General features: G+C 39.0%; 1 protein-coding gene across 5 annotated transcripts; it reads right to left on the bottom strand.

Moving 5' to 3' along the window:
- Nucleotides 1-58: 58 nt before the first annotated feature.
- Nucleotides 59-26,518, bottom strand: clcc1 (chloride channel CLIC-like 1). Of its 5 annotated transcripts, none has more exons than XM_078218193.1 (10): nucleotides 26,373-26,518; nucleotides 24,474-24,599; nucleotides 18,025-18,135; nucleotides 15,981-16,199; nucleotides 13,020-13,157; nucleotides 10,072-10,171; nucleotides 8,011-8,108; nucleotides 7,786-7,932; nucleotides 6,624-7,394; nucleotides 59-1,701 (listed from the first exon to the last, which is right to left on the bottom strand). In XM_078218193.1, exons 1-10 carry the CDS (start codon nucleotides 26,505-26,507, stop codon nucleotides 1,660-1,662), a joined length of 1,887 nt encoding a protein of 628 aa, XP_078074319.1. In that variant the 5' UTR covers nucleotides 26,508-26,518; the 3' UTR covers nucleotides 59-1,659. The 5 variants fall into 5 exon arrangements, with proteins under 5 accessions (XP_078074319.1, XP_078074322.1, XP_078074320.1 ...); XM_078218194.1 differs by lacking the exon at nucleotides 59-1,701 and adding an exon at nucleotides 1,766-2,879; XM_078218192.1 differs by lacking the exon at nucleotides 59-1,701 and adding an exon at nucleotides 4,244-4,479.

Raw genomic sequence — 26,518 nt, 5'->3', positions numbered from 1 at the left:
GACAGAAAGCTCTACCAAAAGAGTCAAGGTAGGCACAAATTACTTCCATATCATAAGATTGTATGAAAAATTTAATTTCATGAACATGCTAAAACAAGGACTGTTACATATTTACAAACTTCAGATCAAATGCTATCCATAGGACTTCTTAAAAAATTATTTTAAAAAATGTTTGCATTAAGAATTTGAGGTAGTCTTTACTGTGCCAACTTTGGAAATTAATAAAAAGAGAAACAAGTTATTTACTTCAGCTGGGAGACAAATAAAAGCAACCATACTCAATTATGGTATGAACAAAAATAATAACTATATTATCCGAAACCACTTTCACCATGGAATTGTTTTTCTTTTTAGGCAAGCAGTTCTTAGATGCTGCACCAAGTCTTAAGAGTATTCATTTTAAAAATTTACACTTCCTACTGGTAATATGTTAGAAGAATTGCCACTACCCTAAACAATATAAATAATTAGCCATGAAAATCTTCATCTTGATTTTTAAAATGCTCATTTACAAATTATGATACTACATAGAAGAAACTTGGCAACAGAGTAATCAACTGTGTCCAATGACTAACTCTTCTAACTGACACTGATCCAAGAGACTTCACTAGTTTGTCAATTTGAATACAGCTTCATTAACTTCTGTCAGTTCTCTGATGTTAATTCTTCAGATTTAAAAGGTATCTGTTCAAATCAACAGGAAAGTGAAACATAAAAACATACATTAAAGCTTAACTATTATGCATATAGATGTTTTGATTGTTAGAAAGGCAAAACATGGCATGATGCTCTTGAAATGCTATTGAAAAGATAACCCTAAAAAAATGGCTGTGCATCAGATAGGATACAACTTAAGCCACTGACCTGACAAAGTAGATTCATGCAGTAAGGCCTTCATAGCCAAGACCTGTTCCTGTCTTTAGTTGGTTTTGATTAATTTCAGCTTTGTTTAATATTGCTATCATATTTCAGATGCATCTCAGTAAAACATCACAGCAGCATAATCAAAAAGAACTGACAGATGGCCAAGTTGTGCACATTCCTTGCATCACCTAATAAAAGAAAACATTTTTTGCAGTAAAGCAATTGGCTGACAATATTGAATGTAAACAGATTAGTGATACACCAGCACTAATCTGGGACTTCCACTGACACTGGTGGAGCTAACATTTAGTTCCACAACTGTAAGGCTCCTGATGCATTGATTCTAGCCTAAGATTTACACTGGAGCTGTATGTTTGTGCCATCTATAGAATTCACAAAGTTGATGAACACCATTCTAGTCTGGTGCTCAAACAATGGTAATGGACCAGACTAGCAAATGCCACTTCCAGTCTAAACAATGGAAAAAGATTTCAATTGAAACACTGACGTATTATTATACAACTATGTGGTCTTATTTGAATTTGATGCTACTCATACACTTTTTTTCTAAAGCTACTATAGGTTAAACTGAAATTGAAGGATAGAAGTACACACTGTAGTCCTGAAATGGACAACTTTTAAAGTTCGTATCACATTGCATGTTTTTTTTCTGCTTTTACTTTATGTTCAGTCTGACGCTTTGTTCACGAGATATATGTAAACACTGACTGAAATTTCCAACAACCAGCAATTGTTGCAAGATACAACTAATGTTGGTTTCTTCAACAGAAATCCTCATGTTCTTTGATTCTCTCCAGATTCTGGATTATTGAAAGCCTATGGAACAAACAAGTATTAATTATTCAACTCAAAGTTTCAAAAATAATAATCTACATTATTTCGCTTGTTAAGTGTTTAATAATCAAAACAGCTGATGTTACTCCATTCACAAGCAATATGAACAATGTTGAGAATCTCTGAAAATCTTTAATGAGATGCAGGAAAATTGATGCATGAAACTCATTTTATACAATAGTTTTCTAGAACACATTTAAATCTTTAATTATGACTTCACACTATATTACAATATTGGAAACAGATTGAACATGGAATTTTACATTTAGTTTAAATTATACAATAGTGACAAAACACTTGTTTAAATTTGAAAATGCAGAGAAAGAGTTCATGCAAAACTCAAATAAGGCACACATTACACAAATGAGGTTAAAATCAGAAATCTCATCATCATAGAACTGACATTTCGTCAATAATACTGTACATTCTAGAAATTACTGGCCCAAAACAATAATTTGACCTTTACTCAGGAAAACACCACAGATTCTAGCTTTCAGCAAATTCTGATTTACAATTAAACTTCAGCCAAACAATAAAAAACTGTCAGACCTGTAGAACAGGTTTTCCAGCACATGCGTTAAACATTTGTATACTTTCTCAGGAGAGACTGGCTGCAATGGAGATCACCTGGTACATTAGGTAGATATTCTGTACGATAAAAAAGGGTCAAATATGGACTCCAGGACTAGCTTGACCCAATTGGCCTGGGGTTTCTTATTTGATTTTTACCCTTCCTTTCAACAGATTCCAAACTATTTCTAAAACCAGCATTCGAACCCAGAACATTAGCTGAGCTTCTGGATTAATAGCACTCGGCCATCACCTCCCCCTTATCACATATGGAAATGGGAACTGTGGGAAGTCACATCGTATGACAACCATTATGGTCTTCCATTTAATCTTTAAGTGCAGTCTACAAGAAGGGCAGTAACATCCATGCCTAAAACTGGAGAACAGTAACATCTCAAAGTCTCCAAGCTTGTTCCTTTTTGGGTCCACCAATACAGCAAATTGACCTCCTGATAATGAGATTGCAAGCAAGTAATCTGCAGAAAGTCCACATCTTCAAGAGATTCCCGAAAACTACTGCGGCACATGACTCTGGCTGTTGAATTTACCTTATCTGCACGGCAGGAGTGAAAACATCTTTTCCATCAGCCCTGCAATGCATGTTCAATAGAACAGGACAAACACATGCATTATGAACTATTCCTTTTGTTTATAGCTTGTAAAACTGCACTGACCTCTTCAACTGTACTTTTCTTGAGTGTGTTTGTGTGTGCAACTATGTGAGTGAGTGTTGGAGCATTAGATTTTGGGGTGGACACATGAATAAACAATCCACTTTATTTAATCTCACGGGAAGCTTGCTGGTGATTATTCGAAATCTCCTTAGACTCAGAGGTTAGAAACATACACATCTTCCTTTCCAAAGCTTACTAATTATGAGCAGTAACAGGGACTTTAGTAGTTCTCTCTCACCCTGTCTGTAAATCCTTAAGCTATTAAAATCAACTGTTTACTCATTGAATTCTGTCCTTGAAACATATTGGTTCCAACTGATCAGCCATGATCTCACTGAATGGCAGAGCAGGCTCGAGAGGCTTTGTGGCCTACTCCTGCTCCTAATTTCGATGTTTGTCACTGAATTATCCTTTAAATCTTTATTACAATCTATTAAGTGCCTCAGTCTCTCTAATTTCAAAGATGATACCGACTCTACGTTACATACTTTACATATTGTTTTGATGTATCCTAGTGAAGTATGAACATTTCTTCACTTGCTTTTTTTAAAACCAAGCTTTTGTTTATAAAATGTAAAGTTTTTTGAATATTGTTGAAAAGAGAAACATATTGCTGAAACTTTTCATCTTGCACTTATCAGGACAAATGCAAGAACACCAAAATTCAAATGATTAGGATAAGTTATATAATAGAAGAGGGAACTGATTGATTGGTTGAGGCACTGCCATGGAGGAAGCAACAGGAAACTATAGGCTCCCCAAACTCTAAGGTAATTCAAAAAAGGTGATATTCCTTTTGTTTACAGAGAACAGGTCTCTTTATATGAATGTATGTCATTTCTAGCAAGCCAAGCTACAAGCTCGAGTGATTACCTTAAATTGGTCAAGTGTGTGAATAGCTGCACTAACAAGATTATTCAGCAAGCGCTGCCCAATCGCGGAATAAAATCTAACAGTAGACCTTTTGTAAGTAAGGCTGGTTGAGCACAGTTTGTTCTCTGCCTATTAGCAGCAATCAAAGGAACATGTTGCTTGATTCAATCAGCTAATCACTGGAACATTGGGGCCCACATACCAGGCAGGATGATGCTGTCAGTTCAAAAAGATGTTCTGCCAACTGCACAAGTGAGCAATACAATATATGAATTTCGGTGCCCAACCAGTCCGCGCTCACAAAAACGAATTCCACGACTGGGCAGCACTTGCTGAACAATGTGGAGTGCGGTAATAACTTCATTATCAACCATTGTAAGATAATCAGTTGAGATTCTAATGTGGTTCATTTACACTTGCTAGAAGTGACATAACATTCATTCTTTGCAAACAGATGAAATATGTTCAAGCTTTGCATCTGTTTTCAATTACCTGGGAGCTCGGGTAGCGAATAGTGTCCCTGTTGCTTTCTCCAAAGCAACACCGTGGCCAATCAGAGTCCACTTGCCAACCAATCAGTACCCTTTCCTCCTGTGATATAAATTGTTGTGATCTTTTCAAATTTGGTTTTCTCATGTTTGTCCTGAGGAGTCCAAGTCAAAAAGCTTCAGCAACACGTTTCTCTTTTCAGCAATACTGAAGTTCTATACTAACATGTCTGTCCTATAACTACAATAATTCAACGCTTTTATCATAAAATCTTGCAGCACTGAAGGAGGCCATTCATCCCATCATGCCTGTGTCAGCTCTTTGCAAGAGTTATCCCAGCTACTCTGCTGTTCTTTCCCCAGGGCCTTGAATTTTTCCTGTTTCGAGTACTTATCCAAGGTCCTTTTGAATTGATAAAAGCAAATTACTGCAGATGTTGGAATCTGAAACCAAAAGAGAAAATGCTGGAAAATCTCAGCAGGTCTGGCAGCATCTGTAAGGAGAAAAGAGCTGGCGTTTCGAGTCCAGATGACCCTTTGTCACAGCTAAAAGACATAGAAAGTGGGAGATATTTATATGTCAGGGGGAGGGAATGAAAGATGAGTCATAGCCATATAAACCTGGGGAAAAGACTGCTAATAGCTTTCCTCCACAGAGAGAATAATGGGTGTGAATGGCCAAACGGCAGAGAAGCTGCAACAGATGAAGATGTTTGGGGGGGGGGGGGGCAAGAAATGGGACAGAGGTAGAATGTAGAAAAGGGAAAACGGGGGGGGGGGGAAGAAAAGGTAAGGGAAGGGGGATGAAGTAGGGGGAAAGAGTGTGGAGGGAAGAAAAATGAAGAAAGACAATAAAGAAATAAAAGGTAGAGAACAGTAAAAAACTAAACAAAATAGAATGAAAACAAAGAGGGCCGAGGTGGAATAGAGCAAATCTTTTTGAATTGAACAGCCTATCAGGCAGTGCATTCCATGTCATAATAACTCTCTGTGCAAAAAAACTCTATCCCAGCTCTTGTCTTTTTGCCAATTATCCTTAAATATGTGCCCTTAAATATGAGTTACCAACCGTCCAATCAGTGGAAACAACTTCTCCTTATTTATTCTATCAAAGCTCTGCATGATTTAAGAATCTGACAAATTAGATGCTCCTCTGCTATATAAATTCAAACTGTTACAATTGGATGTCAATAAACTTTTTTGACCTCTGTCGGGCACAGAATGGAAGAGAGAAAAGAAATAGGGACAGACACCAAAACATCAGGCAGCAACCTGCTCCAAGTGGAGGACCTGATCAGGAATAATTTATGTTTTTATGTTAACTAAAGAGCTCAGAGTGACACGAATTTGTCACCCTGATTGTATTTAATTGTCTCTCAGCATATTCCGTTCTGTATATCATTTATTATAAATTAAAGCATCTGTGAATAAAACTGAAGGCTTCTGGGTTAGTGCTAAGTTGGTTCAGATCTGGAGAAACTGACGGATTAAATAGATCTTGTGCAGAACATAAGGGAGTTCCGCTGTTACATTATTGGGTCTCATTATCAAGCAAATAGATATGGGGATTAAGAGTAAACCTATGAAGGCAACAAGATAATTAAAGGCAGCGACTTACCTCACTGAACTCTCAGAAACTTTTGCAGCATCCTCCTTTCCTTGAGCATCAATTATTTTGCCTTCAATCTTTCAAGCTGAGCAAGTATTCAGTGGCCCACATTTTCACACCTCCCTGTCTAATCCCATTACTGAGGGGCGCTCTACACACCTCCACATTGAGAACAATTGCCACTGAACACTGTGCCCATTCCATTGAGAAGAGAAAATATTTCCCGCCCTCATACTTTCAATAATGACAAAATTAGGCCCCACTAATACACCCCTCCTCACTAAACAAGAAAATCATCCACCACCCATTACATTCACTCCTTGCCGGTACATAGCTCCAAGCCCATTTCCATCCCACTCCCTAAAGCAACAAAGTGGGCCGCAGCAAACTGTTCCTCCTCCCCACTACCACTATTTATTTAAAAATCTTCCATACTTCTTCCTCTATCCTCTCCCCAAGAGGACTATTTAAAAATAATTACAAAGTACCTGGTTTTTAACCATAGTTCAGAAACTGATAAAATACACCTCAAAAAATGGCCACCAACAGACCAATGTAAAACATCCAATTTTTGCAATATTCTATATTTACAATCCTACCCTCCTGCTAATTGTTATTTTGTAACTAAGCATTAACAAAATATGGTTTAATTTCGGTCATAAGAGTTTCTAGGTTTCTCGGAAAACTTACTTGCGCTCCCACATTTTCTATGGAGACCTCGTTTTCAAATTTCTTTTCCTGTACATTCTTTGTGTCAGTAACTTCTGACTTTGTGACATTTTTTCCTGGTGGAAGTTGTGAAACTGCATCAAGGGGCTTGTCAGTAGTCTGAATTTCCTCAAGAACATTATTCTGCATATCCTCCCCGCCTGCTCTTCTCTCCTCATCTAACTGATTATCTAGTTTGCTAACAAACAAATCAGTTGCCTTCTTATTTTGGAAATTACACCTTTCACACGGTTCAACAATCTCTTGAGCTTGGTGAAGATCTTCTATCACACTTTGTGCAATGTCTTCCTCTTGTGTCTGTTGTGTGGTGGTTGCAAAGACCCTGTTATTTGGAGAAAGCTGCTTAGAAGTGCACTTAGTACAATGGCAATCTTGCTGGTTTGATACTCTTCTGCGTAGCTGGTTTCCACCTAGCTCATTAACGGGCATCCCAGTTCTTTCCCGGTTCATTATTTCTTCCACACCTTGGTGATTTATGTCCCTTGGCCTGCTGGGACTAGCAATTACAGCGTCATGGTCTTCATCTCTTCTGATGTGACGAACATGGCTAGCATCTCCCCCAGCCTGGTAATCCACATATCCCCCTCTTTGGTAATAACTGTCACGAATAGGGCCTTGTAGACTATATGATGGCACATTATGATATACAATTGGAGCTTGAGGACCAACATTTGGAAGTGATCTAGATAGACCATATCGAACAACAGCATTACCACAGGAATAGCAGAATACCTGCAAAAGACGAAAGCAAAAAATGGTGAACATTGTAATTTCTGAGAATCTCTGAACAGCAAATTATGCAAATTCTATCCTTAAGATAAAAAAAGCTGAGGTGCTTCAGGAATAATGCCACTTAAAACAAGTTGCAAAGTCTGCCACTCTAATTTATTCAGGCTACAGCAAATATTTTTGTTAATTTATTTATCCAGGATAAATGAAGAAAAAGGACAGAATATGCAGTCAGAGATATCGAATGACCCATATTCCTGTACTCTGTGCCACTGTCTGCTGGAACTCCATTGTAACATGCATTGACAGGATGTCATTAATTAATGAACCTTTACTGCATAAAGTATCATTTTAAACAAATGTTTTCAATTTGATGACTAAAGTCAAGACTTACAACCACAGCCAATATTACTGTCAGGGTCACAGGAAACTGCCACATCCATGGTAGGTCTTTAAGGAGATCGCGGAAAAATTGACCGATGGGTTGCCCAATATGTTTCAAAGGTTCAGTGATCAGTGTTGTTATAGTAAGCATCAGAGCCTTAAAGAGAAAGCAAATTATATCATTGGGTGTTTCAAATTAAGTCAATACATTTCTGACAAAATCATTCATTTTTACCTTGGTTGGAGGAACCTCCAAAATTGGATCCACCAAGAGAGCTTCGTAGTATGTTTCACAAGGGTCGTTCTCTAATGTCCATGTTCGTCTGAACCACTCTGTTCGGAGAAGAATCCGAGTGTTAAAGGACTTGCAAAGTTATTCTGCCATGTTCCTCAAAATTAGTTATGCACAACACTTAGAAAATACAAACAGTCAACATTACTTTGCACCTCATGGTATGTTTTGTTAACCAATGCTCTTATGGTTCTAATTGCAGATGCTATTTTCTTTAATGTTGAAAATCTGTAGCTAGCCAGGCAATGCAAAATTACCTACTCTATGCATTGCTACAAGACTTTTTCATATTGGAGCTAGATGAAAATGATAACCAAAGGATCACTGTTTTGACAGGAGTTTTGGAAGCATATTTAACAATACAGTGCTGTAAAAATTTTAAAATATCGCAAAAAGGGTCAAATAACATCTCACTTGCTGTTAGGAAAAATAGATATTCCCTTCTACATACGTCTATATATACATCTCTGCCACTTCTCTAAATTGTAAAATTGTAAAATTTAATCTGCCACGTGGCTGCCCCTTCCATCACCAGATCTATGATTCTGAAGTCAGTTATAACTTTGTAATTGTTTACTATATTCTTAAGTTTTGATCATCTGTAAATTTTGAAATTATGCCCTCTGTACCTGAGTCTAGGTCATTAATATAACCAAACAAGAAATGGGTGATGGGTTCAGGTGAGGGGAGGTTTATGTTATACTCCTCTTCAAAATGGAGAGGGATAAACCCTCTCCAAGTGACAGTCAGCGTAACATCAGTGTAGAGGATTTAGCACTTGCAAAAGTATGGGTTAATAAGTGAAAGCCAGCATTAATTGTGTTCAACTAACTCAATGAAGTAATGGAGAGTTTGATGGAAATAACATGGTTAATGTTATTTCAAAATGTCTGTGGCCTTTCTTGACCACTCCTCTCCAATTAGCATAAACAGCCCATGAACATTGTCCCTTGAAAGACGAAAAGTCTGTGGATTCTTGGCGTATCTCCCAGTTTGTAAATAGCAATTATGACAATATTTTATCTCATTTCTTTTAGTGCACATCATACTAGTTAGTGAATCATTAGATCTCTCTACTAATCCAGTTGTCTAAGTGATGTGGAGTGGATTGAAATCATTACTTTTTGAGTATTACTAAAATTCTGCATTAAACATAAAATTAGTTCTCAATTGGACATAATGCCCCAATGCTTCTGCTGTTTATTTTCAGTACAATTTGGCCAAAATGGGCCTAGCGAGTGCAAAAGATCATGCAGTTGCATTTGACACAAGCTCTCAGCTGGAGCTGATATTACTGCTATTTTAGACTGATGTGACTTAGTGTCACCATCTCTACCTTTGCTGAATTAGTCCTAGTGTTTTGATCAATCAAATTATTTTTCTACAAAACTTTAAATAACAAATCAGACAGCTACTAATACAAACCATAACTAAATAGGCACCAGTATTGACAATTCTAACATTCTGTGATGCGAAAGAATATAACTAAAACAAAGTACTTTTTTTGGTGTTGCAGCTGCACCTGTTTGATTACAAATTCTTGCTGTTGCCAAATGGGTGACATGGTGACACAGTGGTTAGCACTGCTGCCTCACAGCACCAGGGGCCCAGATTTGATTCCACCCTTGGGTGACTGTGTGGAGTTTTCACATTCTCCACATGTCTGCATGGACTTCCTCCAGATGCTCTGGCTTCCTCCCTCACTCCAAAGATGTGCAGGCTAAGTGGATTGGTCATGCCAAATTGTCCTTTAGTGTCCCAAGATGTGTAGGTTAGAGGGATTAGTGGGATAAATGCGTGAGGTTATGAGGATAGGGTGGGGGTGGCCCGGGTAAGATGCTGAGTTGGTGCAGAATCGATGGGCCAAAGGGTCTCCTTCTTTACTGGAGGGATTCTATGATATAATGGTCGCTAATAAGTCTGTATTTTACAGCACCAATAATTGGCAAGAGAGATTGTTTGATTTCATTTAAAGATTAAACTTTCTCAATGAAGCTTACTCACCAGTCAGACTGCCCTTCCAGTCCATATTTTGTACCCCTGTACACATAGGTTTATCAAGCTCTAATTTGGCAAAATTAGCCTGTCGCTTTGCGAAAGCGGTCTGTGAAAAAAATTATATTTTGCAAATTGAAGATTCGCATTATCAAAATTGTCAGGCTGTACAATCAAAAGAATGCTTTTTTCGGAAACCCTGAAACTCAGTGAAGTTGAGGCAAGCTAACAAGTTGTTATACATAAAAATGCAACATAGCCTAGTGTAGAACAAATCTTAAAAATACATCAAACTGCCTTCTGTGGAAAACATACAGCTTAATAGGAAAATAATATAAATAGTGACTCATATTACAAGATTTTTTCTTTTTTTGGAAATTGTTGTGCCCACATAGACACAAGAACTAGGGTTGGTGATGGGTAGTTAAAATCAAAATCAGATATTTTGAATGCATGTTCCACACGTATTTATGGTATTACTCATTGAGAATATAGGACTTTGGAGGAGTAGTCCATTTGGTCCTTCCAACCTGTTCTGTCATTCAATAAGATCATGGCTGATTTAGCAATGATCTCAACTCCACTTTTCTGTCTGTCCCCCAGAACCGTTGTTTATCAAAAATATAACTGCCTTGAAAGAGTTCAATGATCCAACCTCCAATGCTTTCTTGGGATGAGAATTCTACAGACTAATGACCCATTGGGAAAAAAAAAAATTCTGTTCACATCCGGTAAAAGGGAGACCTCTTATTCTTATACTGTGTTCCCCACAAGGGGAAACATTCTCCCAGTATCCACCCCATCAAGTCCCCTGAGGATCTTACATGTATCAATAAGATCACTTCATTCTTCTAAACTCCAATCAAAATAAGTTCAACCTTTCTTCAAAAGACAAGCCAGGGATGAGCCTCCTGAACCTTCTCTGAAATGCTTCTAACACAATTATATCCTTTTTCAAATAAGAAAACTCAAAGTACTCCAAGTGTGGTCTCATCAAGGCTCCGTGCAGCTGCAATAAAATTTCCTGATTTTTGTATCTCATTCCCCATGAAATAAATGGCAACATTCCATTTGCCTTCCTAATACCACCAAGTTCTGCAATCTCTATTTCAATAGTATACTGCTTTTCTATTCTTCCTGACAAAATGGACAAGTTCACATGTTCCTAACATTATACTCCATCTGCCAATTTTTTTGTCCACTCACTTAATGTATCTATATCCTTTTGCAGACTCTTTACCTCCTCTTGATAACTTACTTGCCTATCTATCTTGGTGTAATTGCAAATTTAGTTACCAAACATTCAGTCCCTTCATTGAAGTAATTGATCTAGAATTGTAATAGTTGAGGCCCCAGCACTGATCCCCATAACACTCATTAGTTAGTTTGTCAACCTGAAAGACACATTTATCTCATCTCTCTGCTTCCTGTTAGCTAATCTATCCTTTAACCAGGTTAATACGTGTGTCCCCCCCCCGCCACTATGAGCTTTTACTTGGTGTAGTAATCTTTGATTGGCACCTTATCAAATGCACTTTGGAAATCCAAGTATAACCCAGCTACAAGTTTCCCTTTACCCACACTAAGTTACTTCCTCAAAGACTAACAAATTAGTTAAACACAATTTCCCTTTCACAAAATCATGCTGACTATGTTTGATCCCATTATGATTTTCCAAGTGCCCTGTTATAACCTCCTTAATAAAAGATTCTAGTCATAATTTTCCTATTTCATATGTTAGGCTAACTGGCCTATAGTTTTCTGCTCTCTGTCTCCCTTCTTTCTTAAATCAAGGTGTGACATTTGACATTTTCCACTCCACTGGGACCCTTCCAGAATTTAAGGCATTTCAGAAAATCTTAACCAATGCCTCTCCCATCTCTTCAGCCACTTCTTTTAAGACCCCAAGATGGAGCCCATCTGGTCCTGGGGTCTTGTCAGCCTTCGAATCTAATCGTTTTCCTAGTACCCTTTCCCTGGTGATAGTGATTGTTTTAAGTGCCTCCTTCCCTCTACAGTGAAGGCAGACGCAAAATACCTGTTCAACATTTCTGCTATTTCCTGTTTTTCCATTATTAACTTCCAAACTCTAAATCTTACTTAAATACCTGTAGAAACTCTTACTATCTGTCAGGGAGGTTGATAATGGACTGTTTTTTTCACTACTCCATCCAGTGCAATAATTAAGTTTCCCCATATCAATTATGTGTGGTATAAGGTGCTTTTAATCTATCCCAGAATATATTTTAACAATAACCTCAGACACAAAAGGTGTGACCTTTTCTTTTCTTGCACACCAATCAATCATTCTATTAATCTAGCCATTTTGTGATGCCTGTGTACACCAGCAACTGGGTTTAAACTGTCAAATCCACTCTTGCAGCTAGCAAGCAAAATAAATTTTCATCCCACCTGGACTTGATCAACTTAGGTTCCAAGGATGAACAAATAGTCTGAAACCAGGCATCACAGAATGGTTATCTACATGTGATTATAATGCTGGCTTAGTAAGTAAGTGGCAGTAAGTCTCTGGCCTCTGTGACCAGATCCAAAGTGACACAGACAAAGACCTGGGAGCAGATTATCCTTTTGGTCAGTGATCAGTGGAGCATAAAGTAAAAAAAGGGACTTGGATACCAATTTCCAACATATTAAAAAAAGAGGCTCACAAGTCAAACTTTGGCTTAAAATTGAAGCATTAACCATATGAATTAATGACAAAGTTACATTTCTATCAAGTAAACAAATATGAAAATTTAGCATTCAAAAGATCTTTTAGCATTAATCAATTACAGTATACCAGAACAAAGGAGAATATAGTCAACCAAAGTGTGGAAAATGGCAAATTTGGTTTTGCATTTAAGATTAGTAATCCATGCACAATTCATAATTATTTGGCATGACCCAGAATTCAAGCAAAACATATAAGCTATAAACTAATTCATAGACTTCTGTACCTTGTATAAAAACATCCAGTTCCAAACAAAACTAATCAGAAAGCACAACAAGAAGAAGCGATGGGGTCGTGTAAATGGTGGGGCGACTGTACATACAATCCGAAAAATTAGAACAATACAAGTTAGGATGGCCAACAACTGGAAAAAAAAGGAAAAGGGTAAGTCAAAGAGATATCAGATCACTCGCAATCAAAATCCATAGCCCCGGTTAATCATAGAATCCTTACATTGCAGAAGGAGGCTGTTGGGCCCATCGAGTCTTCAGACTCTCCAAAAGGACATGCCACAGGCTCACACCCCGCCCCAACCTATCCCCGTAAATCCACACATTTACTATGCCTAATCTACCTAATTTACATTTCTTTGGATACTAAGGGGCAATTTAGTATAGCCAATCCACCTAACCTCACATCTTTGGACGTGGGAGGAAACCGGAGCACCCAGAGGAAACCCACACAGACACGGGGAGAACGTGCAAACTCCACATGACAGACATCCAAGGCCGTAATTGAACCGGGTCCCTGGCTCTGAGAGACAGCAGTGCTAACCACTGTCCCACTAATGTCCAACATATTCAAATATACACAGTATTGCCGCATGTATTTAATTGGCTGCTTAGATTGGGACACTTCCCTGGCCTTTGCTTTGGAGGTAGTGATTAAACTCAAAATGATGGGAAGCAGAGTGAAATCGAACTACAAGCAAGTTCTCAAATATGTTGGTAAAGAAATCTTCACTGTGCAAAGATCTGAATTATGTTTTAAAACTAATCAGACCCTTTATTGCTATCATTTATATTAGATTGTGTTATTTATAATGTGTGCTGACAGTCCAGATTGGTTCAATCAGATCATAGGTATAAAGCCCACTCCAGAATTTGAGCACACAATCTAATCTAACACTTCAAGTACAGTATCAAGTGCTGTATTGTCAGAGATGCTTACTTTCAGGCGAGACATTAAACTAAGATATGGAGATGCTGGCGTTGGACTGGGGTAAGCACAGTAAGTCGTCTCACAACACCAGGTTAAAGTCCAACAGGTTTATTTGGCAGCACTAGCTTTCGGAGCCTCAAGCTCCTTCTTCAGGTGACTGAGGACTTGTCCTCACTCATCTGGAGGAGGAGCTAGAGGCTCCAAAAGCTAGTGCTGCCAAATAAACCTGTTGGATTTTAACCTGGTGTTGTGAGACTTCTTACTGACATTAAACTAAGACAGACTTGATTTTTTTTATAGTACCTTCTTCAAGACTTCCCAAAGTGACTTGCAGCTAATTAAGTTATTCTGAAGAGTAATTACTGTTGTAGGAAGCATAGCAGAAAATTACCCAAACCAAATTCACAGAAACATCAAAAATACAAGTGACGAGAGCACTCTGTGGAGCACATACTTTCATCACACTGTTGTTAACTCAACACTATTACAATTATGCTACTCTTTCTTGAGGTTTTTTCCAGTCGGGTTGGTGATCTGTAACTACAAAGCTAAAAAAAGAATTTTTTTTTATTAACAGCTTCCATCTCACTGAAGAAGCTTCAGGTCAATCAATATCCAACAACCAGCTCTGAATACTATGCTCACATTTTGACAGCTGTGACAATTGCACCATGACAGTGACAATCCACAATATTCTTAAAAAGTTAATATGCTCCATTTCCCTTTTTAAAATTTCAGGATCCAATCGCATCTTCACTCAAACTTGATCAGTCCTTCTAACAAACAGGGGAAAAAAAACATTATCTCGAGGTAATAAATGACCAGATGACCTGTTTTAGTAATGTTGGTTAAGAGCTAAACCTTGGCCATGACACCGAATCAAACTTTTCAGGTCTCTTCCAAAGTAAAGCTATATGATTTTTTACACCCACCCGACAGTTTATCATAGGATAGAATCATAGAATCCCTACAGTACAGGAGGAAGCTATTTGGCCCATCTTGTCTGCACCGACAACAATCCCACCCAGGCCCTATCCCCATAACCTTATGTATTTACTCTCCTAATCCCCCTGACACTAGGGGGCGGCACGGTAGCACAGTGGTTAGCACTGCTGCTTCACAGCTCCAGGGTCCTGGGTTCGATTCCCGGCTCGGGTCACTGTCTGTGCGGAGTTTGCACATTCTCCTCGTGTCTGCGTGGGTTTCCTCCGGGTGCTCCGGTTTCCTCCCACAGTCCAAAGATGTGCGGGTTAGGTGGATTGGCCAGGTTAAAAAAATTGCCCCTTAGAGTCCTGGGATGCGTAGGTTAGAGGGATTAGCGGGTAAATATGTGGGGGTAGGGCCTGGGTGGGATTGTGGTCGGTGCAGACTCGATGGGTCGAATGGCCTCCTTCAGCACTGTAGGGTTTCTATGAATTTAGCATGGCCAATCAACCTATCCCGCACATCTTTGGACTGTGGGAGAGAACTGCAGCACCCGCAGGATACCCACGCAGACCCAGGGAGAACGTACAAACTCCACACAGATAAGTCACCCAAGGCCGGAATTGAACCCAGGTCCCTGGAGCTGTGAGGCAGCAGTGCTAACCACTGTGCTAACTTTATTGTCTCCTTGGAAAGTTGGCACGACCAACAGTGCTGTGCTCCCTCTGTGCTGCACTAAGGTGTCAGCCAGTTCTGTGTCCAAGTCTCGAGTGGAATTTGAACTACCACCTTTGACTCAGAAGCTAGAGTGCTACCATCTAAACCACGGGTGAAATAATCTTGAACCATATGCATATGAAAATCCATGCCAATTTTACGATAAGAGTGAAAATAGATTGTGAATAATTTAAGGCCCACCAAGGACTCGTTGATACTCACATTCATACTGGACTTACTTCCACAATTTAAAGCAGTATCCTATTTCACAAGCCAACTAACGTCAATGAAGCATTAAATGCCTTGAACTGATATTTCTGACAGCCTCGGACTGGATAGAATTCATGCAATTATTTTGAACAAATACCTAAAATCAGCCACTCACCAGAAATACTGTTAAAGGATCCACCCCGAACGTGTCCTCAAATCTCCATTTCCAAGCTTCATGATCATGAAACTTAAAATTAATTAGAAGTTTACTAAGTGCATCATCCAAAGCGCCAGCCTTCCATGTCTTGCCACTGAGAAACTTCTTAATTTCAGTTACATCTTGCTTTGAAATTAAAACCTCTGCATCATAATGAACTTCATTATTATCATCAGGCTGGAGGAAAAAGAGTAAAAAAAAACAGGCAAGGCTTCCAAAGATTTTTACCGCACAATCATTCAAAATAGAACCTGCATACAAAACTGTCCAATATGTTTTTATATAAATTGAAATATTTTGGTATCTTAATTAGCCTTGACTTCAAAACAGCTGGGGGGACATCGAGAACTATTTAGAAACAGAATCATCAGGAATTAATCCAGAGTAATCCCAACTGATCCATCAAAGGGCAACATTGACGGTGGTTGTTGAGAGACCCACACCTAAGGATGTATTCTGAACAATGTCAATGATCATGTAGCACCATATTTGGGTGTTATGCCAGCCATCGGTAAATAGGTGGAGGATGGATGATGATAAAGAGGTGGGTATGAAGCTAGCTAGCAGCACTGGTAGCTGTGTGAGAGCGAAGTACAGAATGCCAGGAAGTGTTGTTGGATGATTGATGGGCGTATGGAGCATTGTAAGAGGCTTTTGTGGTGGCTAATGTCATCATGTGTAGATGCATTCACTGACCTTGACCACAGTTTGAGGCCATGAGATTTTTTTGTGGCACTGCTGCCAGGTCCGTGGTTCTAGACTCTGGGAGTTAATCTCCCTAGCTATCTGTTACCATTCCTTTCTGAAGGTGGTCCTTGAGAATCTCCCCACACTCCCTGGAATCATGGTATCTCTGCTCCTTTCGATCTGTACCATTAATGATCATTTTCCAAGCTATTACTCATTCAGAAAATAAGGTATGTAATTGTTGGATCCTCCACCCGCAATCTGTACCTATTATTCAAATCGAAATCCTGCAGACTAAAGATCTCATGATTGAAGTAACGACGTGAAAATGCCTGCTAGTTTTTGGTATTAATATAACCTATTACTAAACACAACAATTTTTAAAAATTCATTCATGGGATGTGGGCATCACCAGCTGGGCCAGCATTTATTATCCATTCTTATTTACCCTTGAACTGAGTGGCTTGCTAGGCCATTTCAGAGGGCATTTAAGAGTCAACCACATCTTTGTGTGGCATGGAGTCACATGTAGGCCAGACCAGGTAAGGAGGGCAGATTTCCTTCCCTGCTGGACATTTATTGAAGATCATCATCAGACCTCCCAATTCCAGATTTTCATTGAATCCAATGTTCCCATCTGCAATGGTAGGATTTGAACCGGGATCCCCAGAGCATTACCCTGGGGTGAAAGCAAAATACTACGGATGCTGGAATCTGAAACAAAAATGAAAAATGCTGGAAAATCTCAGCAGGTCTGACAGCATCTGTGGGGAGAGAATAGGGCAAACATTTGGAGTCTAGATGACCCTTTGTCAGAGCAGCCCTGATGAAACGTTCTCTCCCCACAGCTGCTGTCAGACCTGAAATTTTCCAGCATTTTCTGTTTTTGTTTCATGACCATGGGGCTCTGGGTTATTAGTCCAGTGACCACTACACTACCACCTCCCCTTAATCTGTGTATTTAAGATGCAACACACTGAAATCACCATTCTAATTCCAAAATCTATTGTAAATGATTTTTGGCAGTTAAATTTCAAAAGAGGTAAAATGGGGACATTTAAAAAGAGGAAGCATGGTTGATGAGAAAAGGGAGGCGCAGGAACAAGTGTAGCATTTGATTTTTAAAAATAAATATTTACCCTGATTTCTACCTGTGACCCGGGATTTGCAAGACTGAATCCTCTAAACCCAAGATCATAGCTGACACCAGGATGGAAAACCTCAACAGCAAATATGTTCATTCATGTTTTGAACTACATGTAGATGGGGGGAAAAAAACAAAATTCTTATCAAACATTGTGAGAAGAGTACTTACCAAACCTAATTTTCCAGTCTCTAACAGCAGCTTATTCAGGTATCTTTTAAAAACAGGATTGCAACTGATTTCTGTTGATTCAACCGACTGTTTGTTTCTATATGCTTCAAACTATTAAAATAAAAAAAATCAGTTATTTATAATATGATCCACAGGATGTTTACATGATTCAGTTCATGTAAAAATATTTTAAATGGTCAAAATTAATTCACATTCGACAATACCAATAACTCGTAGAGTTGACCAAGGAGAATCAGTGGACGTGGTTTATTTAGACTTTCAGAAAACTTTCAACAAAGTCTCACATAACAGACTACTATGTAAAGTTAAAACACATGGGATTGCAGGTAATGTCTTGAGATGGATTGAAAGCTGGTTAGCAGATAGGGAGCAAAGAGTTTTGGGGAAACTGAAAGGTCTGAAGATAGGTAAATCACCTGGACCGGAAGGACTACACCCCTGGGTTCTAAACGAGATAGCTGAGGAAATTGTGAGGCATTGGTAGTGATCTTTCAGGAATCACTGGAGACAGGGAGGGTACCAGAGGACTGGAAAGTAACAAATGTAACATCGCTGTTTAAGAAGGGAAGGAGGCAGTAGGTGGGAAATTATAGGCCAGCTAGCCTAACTTTGGTAATTGGCAAGATTTTAGAGTCCATTATTAAAGATGAGATCACAGACTACTTGGAAGTGCATGATAAAGTAGGACTGAGTCACCACGGCTTTGTCAAGAGGAGGTCATGTCTGACAAATCTGTTAAGAGTTCTTTGAGGAGGTAACAACGAAGTTAGATAAAGGAGAGTCAGTGGACATGATTTATTTAGATTTCCAGAAGGTCTTAGATAAGGTGCCGCATAGGAGACTGTTAAATAAGTTAAGTGCTCATGGTGTTAAGGGTAAGATCCTGGCATGGATAGAGGATTGGTTGACTGGCAGAAGGCAGAGAGTGGGGATAAAGGGGTCTTTCTCAGGATGGCAACCGGTGATTAGTGGTGTGCTTCAGGGGTCAGTGCTGGGAACACAACTTTTCACAATATACATTTGGAGGAAGGAACTGAAGGCACTGTTGCTACGTTTGCAGATGATACAAAGATATGTAGAGGACAGGTGGTATTGAGGAAGCAGGGGGGCTGCAGAAGGACTTGGACAGGTTAGGAGAGTGGGCAAAGAAGTGGCAGATGGAATACAATGTGGAAAAGTGTGAGGTTATGCACTTTGGAAGGAGAAATGGAGGCATTTTCTAAATGGGAAAATGCTTAGGAAATCAAACACAAAGGGACTTGGGAGTCATTGTTCAAAATTCTCTTAAGGTTAATGTGTTGGTTCAGTTGGCAGTTAGGAAGGCAAATGCAATGTTAGCATTCAATTCGAGAGGGCTAGAATACAAGAGCAGGGATGTACTTCTGAGGCTGTATAAGGCTCCAGTCAGACCCCATTTGGAGTACTGTGAGCAGTTTTGGGCCCCATATCTAAGGAAGGATGCGCTGGCTTTGGAAAGGGTCCAGAGGAGGTTCACAAGAATGATCCCTGGAATGAAGAGCTTGTTGTATGAGGAACAGTTGTGGACTTTGGGTCTGTACTCGTTGGAGTTTAGAAGGATGAGGGGGTATCTTATTGAAACTTACAGGAAACTGCGAGGCCTGCCTAGAGTGGACATGGAGAGGATGTTTCCACTAGTAAGAAAAACTAGAACCAGAGAGCACAATCTCAGGCTAAAGGGACGATTCCTTTAAAACAGAGATGAGGAGGAATTTCTTCAGCCAGAGAGTGGTGAATCTGTGGAATTCTTTGGCTCACAAGGCTGTGGAGGCCAGGTCATTGAATGTCTTTAAGACAGAGATAGATAGGTACTTGATTGAAAAAGGGATCAGGGGTTATGGGGAAAAGGCAGGAGAATGGGGATGAGAAAAAAATCAGCCATGATTGAATGGCTGAGCAGACTCGATGGGCCGAGTGGCCTAATTCTGCTCCTATGTCTTATGGCATAAATGGGTCTTTTTCTGATTGGCAGTCAGTGACTAATGGGGTTCTGCAGGGACTTGTGCTAGTACCCCAACTGTTCACACTATATATTAATGATTTGAAAGAGGGAACTGAATGTATTATCTCCAAATTTGCAGATGATACGAAGTTGGGTGGGAGGTCGAGCTGTGAGGAGGATGCAGAGATGCTTCAGCGTGGTTTGGACAAGCTCAGTGTGTGGGCATCTGCACTAATGTGGATAAATGTGAGGTTATCCACTTTGGTAGCAATAATAGGGAGATATTATTATTTGAATGGGTGTAAATTGAGAGAGGTGGATACTCAATGAGACCCGAGTCCTCACGCATCAGTTGCTGAAAGTAAGTGTGCAGGTACAGCAAACAGTAAAGAAGGCAAATGGTATGTTGGTCTTCGTAGGGAAAATTTGAGTATAGGGATAGGGATGTTTTGCTGCAATTGTATAAGGCATTGGTGAGGCCACATTTGGAGTATTGTGTGCAGTTTTGGTGTCTTTATCAGAGGAAGGGGGTCCTTGCTATAGAGGGATCACAGCGAAGGTTTGCCAGGCTGATTCCTGGGATGGCAGGTGTCATATGAGCAGAGACTAAGTCGGTTAGGATTATATTCATTGGAGTTTAGAAGAGTGAGAGGGGATCTCAAAGGAAACTTATACAATGTTAACAGGGTTAGACAGAGTAGATTGGGCACAGTGAATGTGCCCAATGGTGGGGGAGTCCAGAACCAAGGCCCATAGTTTGAGGATAAGGGGTAAACCTTTTAGAACTGAGGTGAGGAGAAATTTCTTCACCCAGAGGGTGGTGAATTTGTGGAATTCACTACCACAGAATGTAGTCGAGGCCAAAACATTGTTCGATTTCAAGAAGAAATTAGATATGGCTCTTGCGCTAAAGGGATCAAGGGATTTGGAGATAGGTGGGATCAGGATATTGAATTCAATGATCAGCCATGATCAAGATGAATGGTGGAGCAGGCTCAAAGGCCTACTCCTGCTTCTAGTTTCTATGTTCCTATTGAGCATTACCACTACCAGCAAAAATCATCTGACTTTGCACATCATACCTATTATTTTTTGCTAAAATAAAGAGATTTAATAGTAGTATTAAGAATATATACATTAACTTACAGGGCATTTTAAATGCTTTCACAATACAAATTTACTCTCTGTAGTTGCAGGTTTCTTTATTCTATTATTTCAGCCTAATTTCTAGATAAAACTAGGCTAATTCATTGTTATGGTAGGTGAAGCATAAAGAGAGCGGATATCCTATTTGTGGATGAAGACTAGTAAATTTAGAATTTTACTATTTTCTGTAGAATTACAGAAATACAAAATACAGATTAAGACAACTGGCTTGTGTACAGACTTATATTAAAACATTTGTTCTCCCCCCCATTTCTGGATTCTGTGCCACTAAGGAGGACAAGAACAGCACTGTCATGGGCACGTCGCTGCAATTGCCACTCCATTTTGACTTGGGACACTGTCATTGTTCCTTCATTTTCGCTGGAGTAATTAACCAAATGTGTTAAGGGATATGGGGCAAAGGTGAAATTGGACAGAGTTCAACCACCATTTCACCCAATGGTGGAACATGTTTGAATGGTTAAATGGCCTCATAGAATCATAGAAACCCTACAGTGCAGAAGGAGGCCATTCGGCCCATCGAGTCTGCACCGACCACAATCCCACCCAGGCCCTACCCCCACATATTTACCCGCTAATCCCTCTAACCTACACATCCCAGGACTCTAAGGGGCAATTTTTAACCTGGCCAATCAACCTAACCCGCACATCTTTGGACTGTGGGAGGAAACCGGAGCACCCGGAGGAAACCCACGCAGACACGAGGAGAATGTGCAAACTCCACACAGACAGTGACCCGAGCCAGGAATCGAACCCAGGACCCTGGAGCTGTGAAGCAGCAGTGCTAACCACTGTGCTACCGTGCCTCCTCATGCCCTTAACATCATGGAATTCTCTACACCATTGTAGGGGCAGTTGAAGGAGAAGACCCATCTCCACTACTTCAGGAGAATTAAGTGTAGACAATAAATGTACCTTTATCACCAACATCCAATTCTCAACAATAATAATTTGAAAAAAAAGTTCTATTGCTGGTAATCCACATTGATTCACAAATAACAGAACCCTCTTTCACACTATATACAAGTAACTTGCCAGAGGCATTGCCTATGGTCAGATAAAGATGAAGTTTGCAGAGACATTTTAGAAATTTGTTGTGTACAGCCACCTAGTGAACAGAGCCAACAATTACACTGCTCAAATGACTAAAACTAAAATAAAGAATATTGATGTAGCAATTTATACAGGTAAATGGCATGATGTGCAGTAGATGCTTCATACAGGCTTCAGCATTCAATTGGTGAAAATGTGACATTTGTGCATTACATGCACAGTTTTAATATCGTCTACAACATATATAGTGCATTTATTACAGTATTCTCCTCACACGTTTAAGCACACACCTGTCACCTATTTACAGATCTTAATTCAATTTACAGTAAATATTCAACAGAGTTGCGAGAAGAGAACAGCAGTATTTCCTCAACCAAGAATGTTGACATCAGAAGTCACAGAAAAGCCTTGCTCTGTATTCACATTCCTCGAGTTTCCGTCAAACAATTAAGAATGTCGACAAGAGGTCTTCAAGGACAGGTCTGTTGATAGGGCTCTCAACAATGCCTGACCCATTTCCCACACTTCTACCCTCGCCCCTTCCCCTCCCTCCCACAACCACGATAGGGTTGTCCTTATAATTTGAAATTACGATATTTTGGTGGCATTTAGTGAACAGCAATTAATTATTTCATATTTCATATTTATTTATTCTACTTACAATAGAAATAATTATCAAAGCTAAAACAAAAATTCCATCAATTCCATTTGTAGAAATAAGTTCTTAAATTTTAACTTAAAAATCTGGTTTTAAACACTTAAAAATCATAACAGTTGATGAAAGGTAACATTGAAATGGGAATTCACAACAGAAAAAGTTGGCAGAAAAGTGTGACAAGCAGTAACGTTTGTAGACTGTATGTACACTGGCCAATATAAAATCAACATATTAAGTGTCTTATTTTAAATCTTACTCTTGAACAGAACAAACCACAATAATAAATTGCCTGTTACTGAGTCAACATTCTGAAGTTTTTATTTAATTGATGCCGGACATTATTCCTTGGCTGCTGGGCTGTAACATGTGCAACAAAAAGTCCAAAAAATAACACAATTCTTTTTTTTAATGGTATTAAAGTCAACACAATCTTGGCTCGACATCTCTAGTGAGTACAAAGGCAAAATACTGTGAATGAGATGTCATCGACCCGAAACTTTAACTTAGGTTCGCTCTCCACGAATCCTATCTGCTCAGCATTTCCAGCCTTTTCTGTTTTATATTTAATTGATAATCAGGCTGGAAGCAGTAACTGAGCCTGTGGAGAATCGGGGCCACATCCTACAATCCAAGCCTCTGACATATGCTCCCACTAAATTCTCCTGAATACTGTTGGTAAGTGGGGAGGCAATGGCTTAATGGTATTATCACGAGACTATTAATCTAGAAACTCAGCTAGTGCTCTGGGGACTTGGGTTCGAATCCGCCACAGCAGATGGTGGAATAAAAGAAATCTGGAATTAAGAATCTACTGATGACCGTGAAACCATTGTCAATCGTCAGAAAAATCCATCTGGTTCAGTAATGGCCCTTAGGGAAGGATATCTGCCATCCTTACCTGGTCTGGCCTACACGTGTCTCCAGAGCCACAGCAACGTAGTTGACTGACGACTGCCCTCGGGCAACTAGGGATGGGCAATAAGTGCTGACCAGCCTGCGACACCCATGTGTCACGAATGAATAAAAAACAGATTTTGCAAGCGGGTCAAGAGATATGGAAATATTATTTTGCACTCAGCAGATGGACTGTTCAAATGCAGTGGCCCTACCTGTAATGTTCCTTTTGCCATACAGATGTAATGTGTGTCTTGGAAGAATACCCACTTCTGCAGAAGTCATTAAAGTCAACACAATTCACTAAATTTGAGAGTTTGAGGGAGTGTGAAAAGTAGATGCTCGTTACTCGATCTTTCAAGATTTCAGGTTCTAGATCCCAGTTGCAAGTGTCAACTGTTTAATCAAACATTTTTTTCAAACATCAATCCATTTGTTTTCACTTTGACTCATTTTGTTTTATTTCTGAACATATAAACTAAAATAGCAATTTGTTATGAATGACAAATTGGAATTATTAAACTTTATTTATATATTTCAATTGGCATTCATAACATACTTGCTACTCCACGGGTAGTCTTTGCAACAATCCTGCAACACATATTGCACTCAGTTGTAGATTTTTCATTCCTTTTCCCTTAATCTATTTATAGCAATAGCAACTACAATGAACAGGAAATAAGTTATATTACTAACCTTTTTTTGTAAATTTTCAAGTTGTCTATCACACGTGGAACAATCTGGACAGAAATCCTTTCCCCGATTAGCTTCTGTATAATCCTCAGCAATCGGAGTTCCAGTACCTCCCTCCTTAGTTCTGCCCTTTAACGAAATGAACAGGAAAGTGCTTAATTTAACATTTAAAAACACTTTTTAAAATGTAATAATATAAGTATCAGCCAGCTGATTACTACTGAATTAGTAATAAGTCAGAGACAGTGAAGCAAACTTCTTGTGTTTGGGACTTCTGTACTGTTCCGCACAAAACCGTGAGAACTAGTCACGGTCTCATTCCCACATTCCCTGATTGAAATCAAGGCAATGGAGATAGTCCTAGATTTAGGTTTATATAGTTTTCTCATTGCAGCTACTTAGACTGAAAGATAATGGTTCAAGTGGGCCCTTGAATGTCTGGTATCAACATGATTTGCAGCTCTCATGTAATTTTCAGGTTGGGAGAACCATAAAAGGTGTGGTGTAGTTTAGAATCATGTCAATGTGGATGTATACATTAATAAAAATAGGCCAACATTTCACCACCAAAAGTAAGTTTTCATTGTGTATATTCCAAAATGGAGATCTTGGGGTAAATGCAAAATTATTAAAACAATTTATTTGATCCTCAAATATATTTCAATTCATTTGTTTAAAATAAAAATAATAATTCTCAAAGTTCATCATAACATTTCTTGTGCGTTAGGTTTACTGTAATATTCTGTGCTTGGCGTAGGATACTTAAGTACAGACACATACAATTCATGAAAATGAGGTTTCCTTTACTCCCGAGACACTTAAAATAACTTAAATGACTGGTATCATCGTCTAAATAATGGTAACTAAATAAATTCTGAACGTAAACTGGTCCTGAAAATGGAATAGACTGCAGCTGCTAGTAACAGTCTATATAGTCTTTGTATCTCAGACAATTTTCTGAAAGTGATCAGCATGATGAAGACTTAAAATTAAGAATTCTAATGACAGGCCATGGGTCTGTTTAATTATTTCACCACTGCAGATGGGGTGAGCAATTAACTACTTTTGAAATTTTGGATTTGTGATATGTTTGCTGCTGTGTATTCAAATTATTTTCCAGGAAATTTGGGATCAACTCGCAATGGAAAGATTGATGGTGAAATGGCATAATTTATGGTGCATGTTGATGACATCTTTGTTTCAGAAAATGCTTGGCTATTAATTTAAATGGATTTATAGTTTCATAGCAACACAATAATATTCTGAATTTGCATTTGGTAGATCTGTTCGGCATCACAAATACTGAACCTTTGCCTGACACGAGGGATGAATGAGTCATGCCAGGCTTCTGCCAATAAGCTCTGGAACTGACTGTTCAGAGCTTTCATTACATGTTGTCAAGCTAAAAGGAAAACGTAAAATCAATGAATTTACACTGGCTATAAAATGCTAAATTAGAACCAGAGTTTGAAGACATCATGTGGCTAATATTTATGTGGGTGGGAATGGGGGAAGAGAAACAAGCTGAATTATCACAGGGAGCATAATTTTGTGTATTGCATTTGTGGCAGACTTCGTCTTTCCGGAATTGGCTTGTTCAGTCATCCAAAGGGCAGGAGATCTCAACTGATCTCCCCAAAGTTCTGAGGCTGCATTCTCATCATCTCTTGCTGATGGAAAGTTGGCAGTCACTGAATTTTAACAGCTTTCAGCACAGTTGGTCAAAGCTGGCTGGGGAACTTGCCAAATTATCAAATTAGAAATGCCAAAAGTATCATGATTGTTGCAACTCAGACAAAAACAATGGAATGAATGTTTTGTTAGTTATTTAATTTATATTATTTGGAGCTTTAAATGTGGTCCTAGAATTCTGCAGCAATGTAGCTTGCTAGAGATAATTACCTCCTGTGGCTCCCTCATTTTACCAGCTGCAGCATCATAGTTCAACATATCTGTTGGATCAATCCACTCATCATCGTCAACTTGTAGCCCATTCACTACCAGCAGAACTTCAAATATCAACCAAGGCATGAACATGATTCAAATCT

This window comes from Mustelus asterias, chromosome 8 (assembly GCF_964213995.1).
Source record: "Mustelus asterias chromosome 8, sMusAst1.hap1.1, whole genome shotgun sequence".
Lineage (NCBI taxonomy): Eukaryota > Metazoa > Chordata > Chondrichthyes > Carcharhiniformes > Triakidae > Mustelus > Mustelus asterias.
The sequence above is the reverse complement of the archived record's forward strand: the minus strand, read 5'-3'. Positions and strand labels throughout refer to the sequence as shown.

Coding starts and splice junctions, on each gene's coding strand:
- clcc1 (XM_078218192.1), bottom strand. CDS start 26,507: ATGTTCATGCCTTGGTTGATATTTGAAGTTCTGCTGGTAGTGAATGGG. Junction 8,109..10,071: donor CTGGAAGGGCAGTCTGACTG/GTGAGTAAGCTT, acceptor TTCTCCGAACAG/AGTGGTTCAGACGAACATGG. Junction 4,480..6,623: donor TAGAAAATGTGGGAGCGCAA/GTAAGTTTTCCG, acceptor TGGACTCCTCAG/GACAAACATGAGAAAACCAA.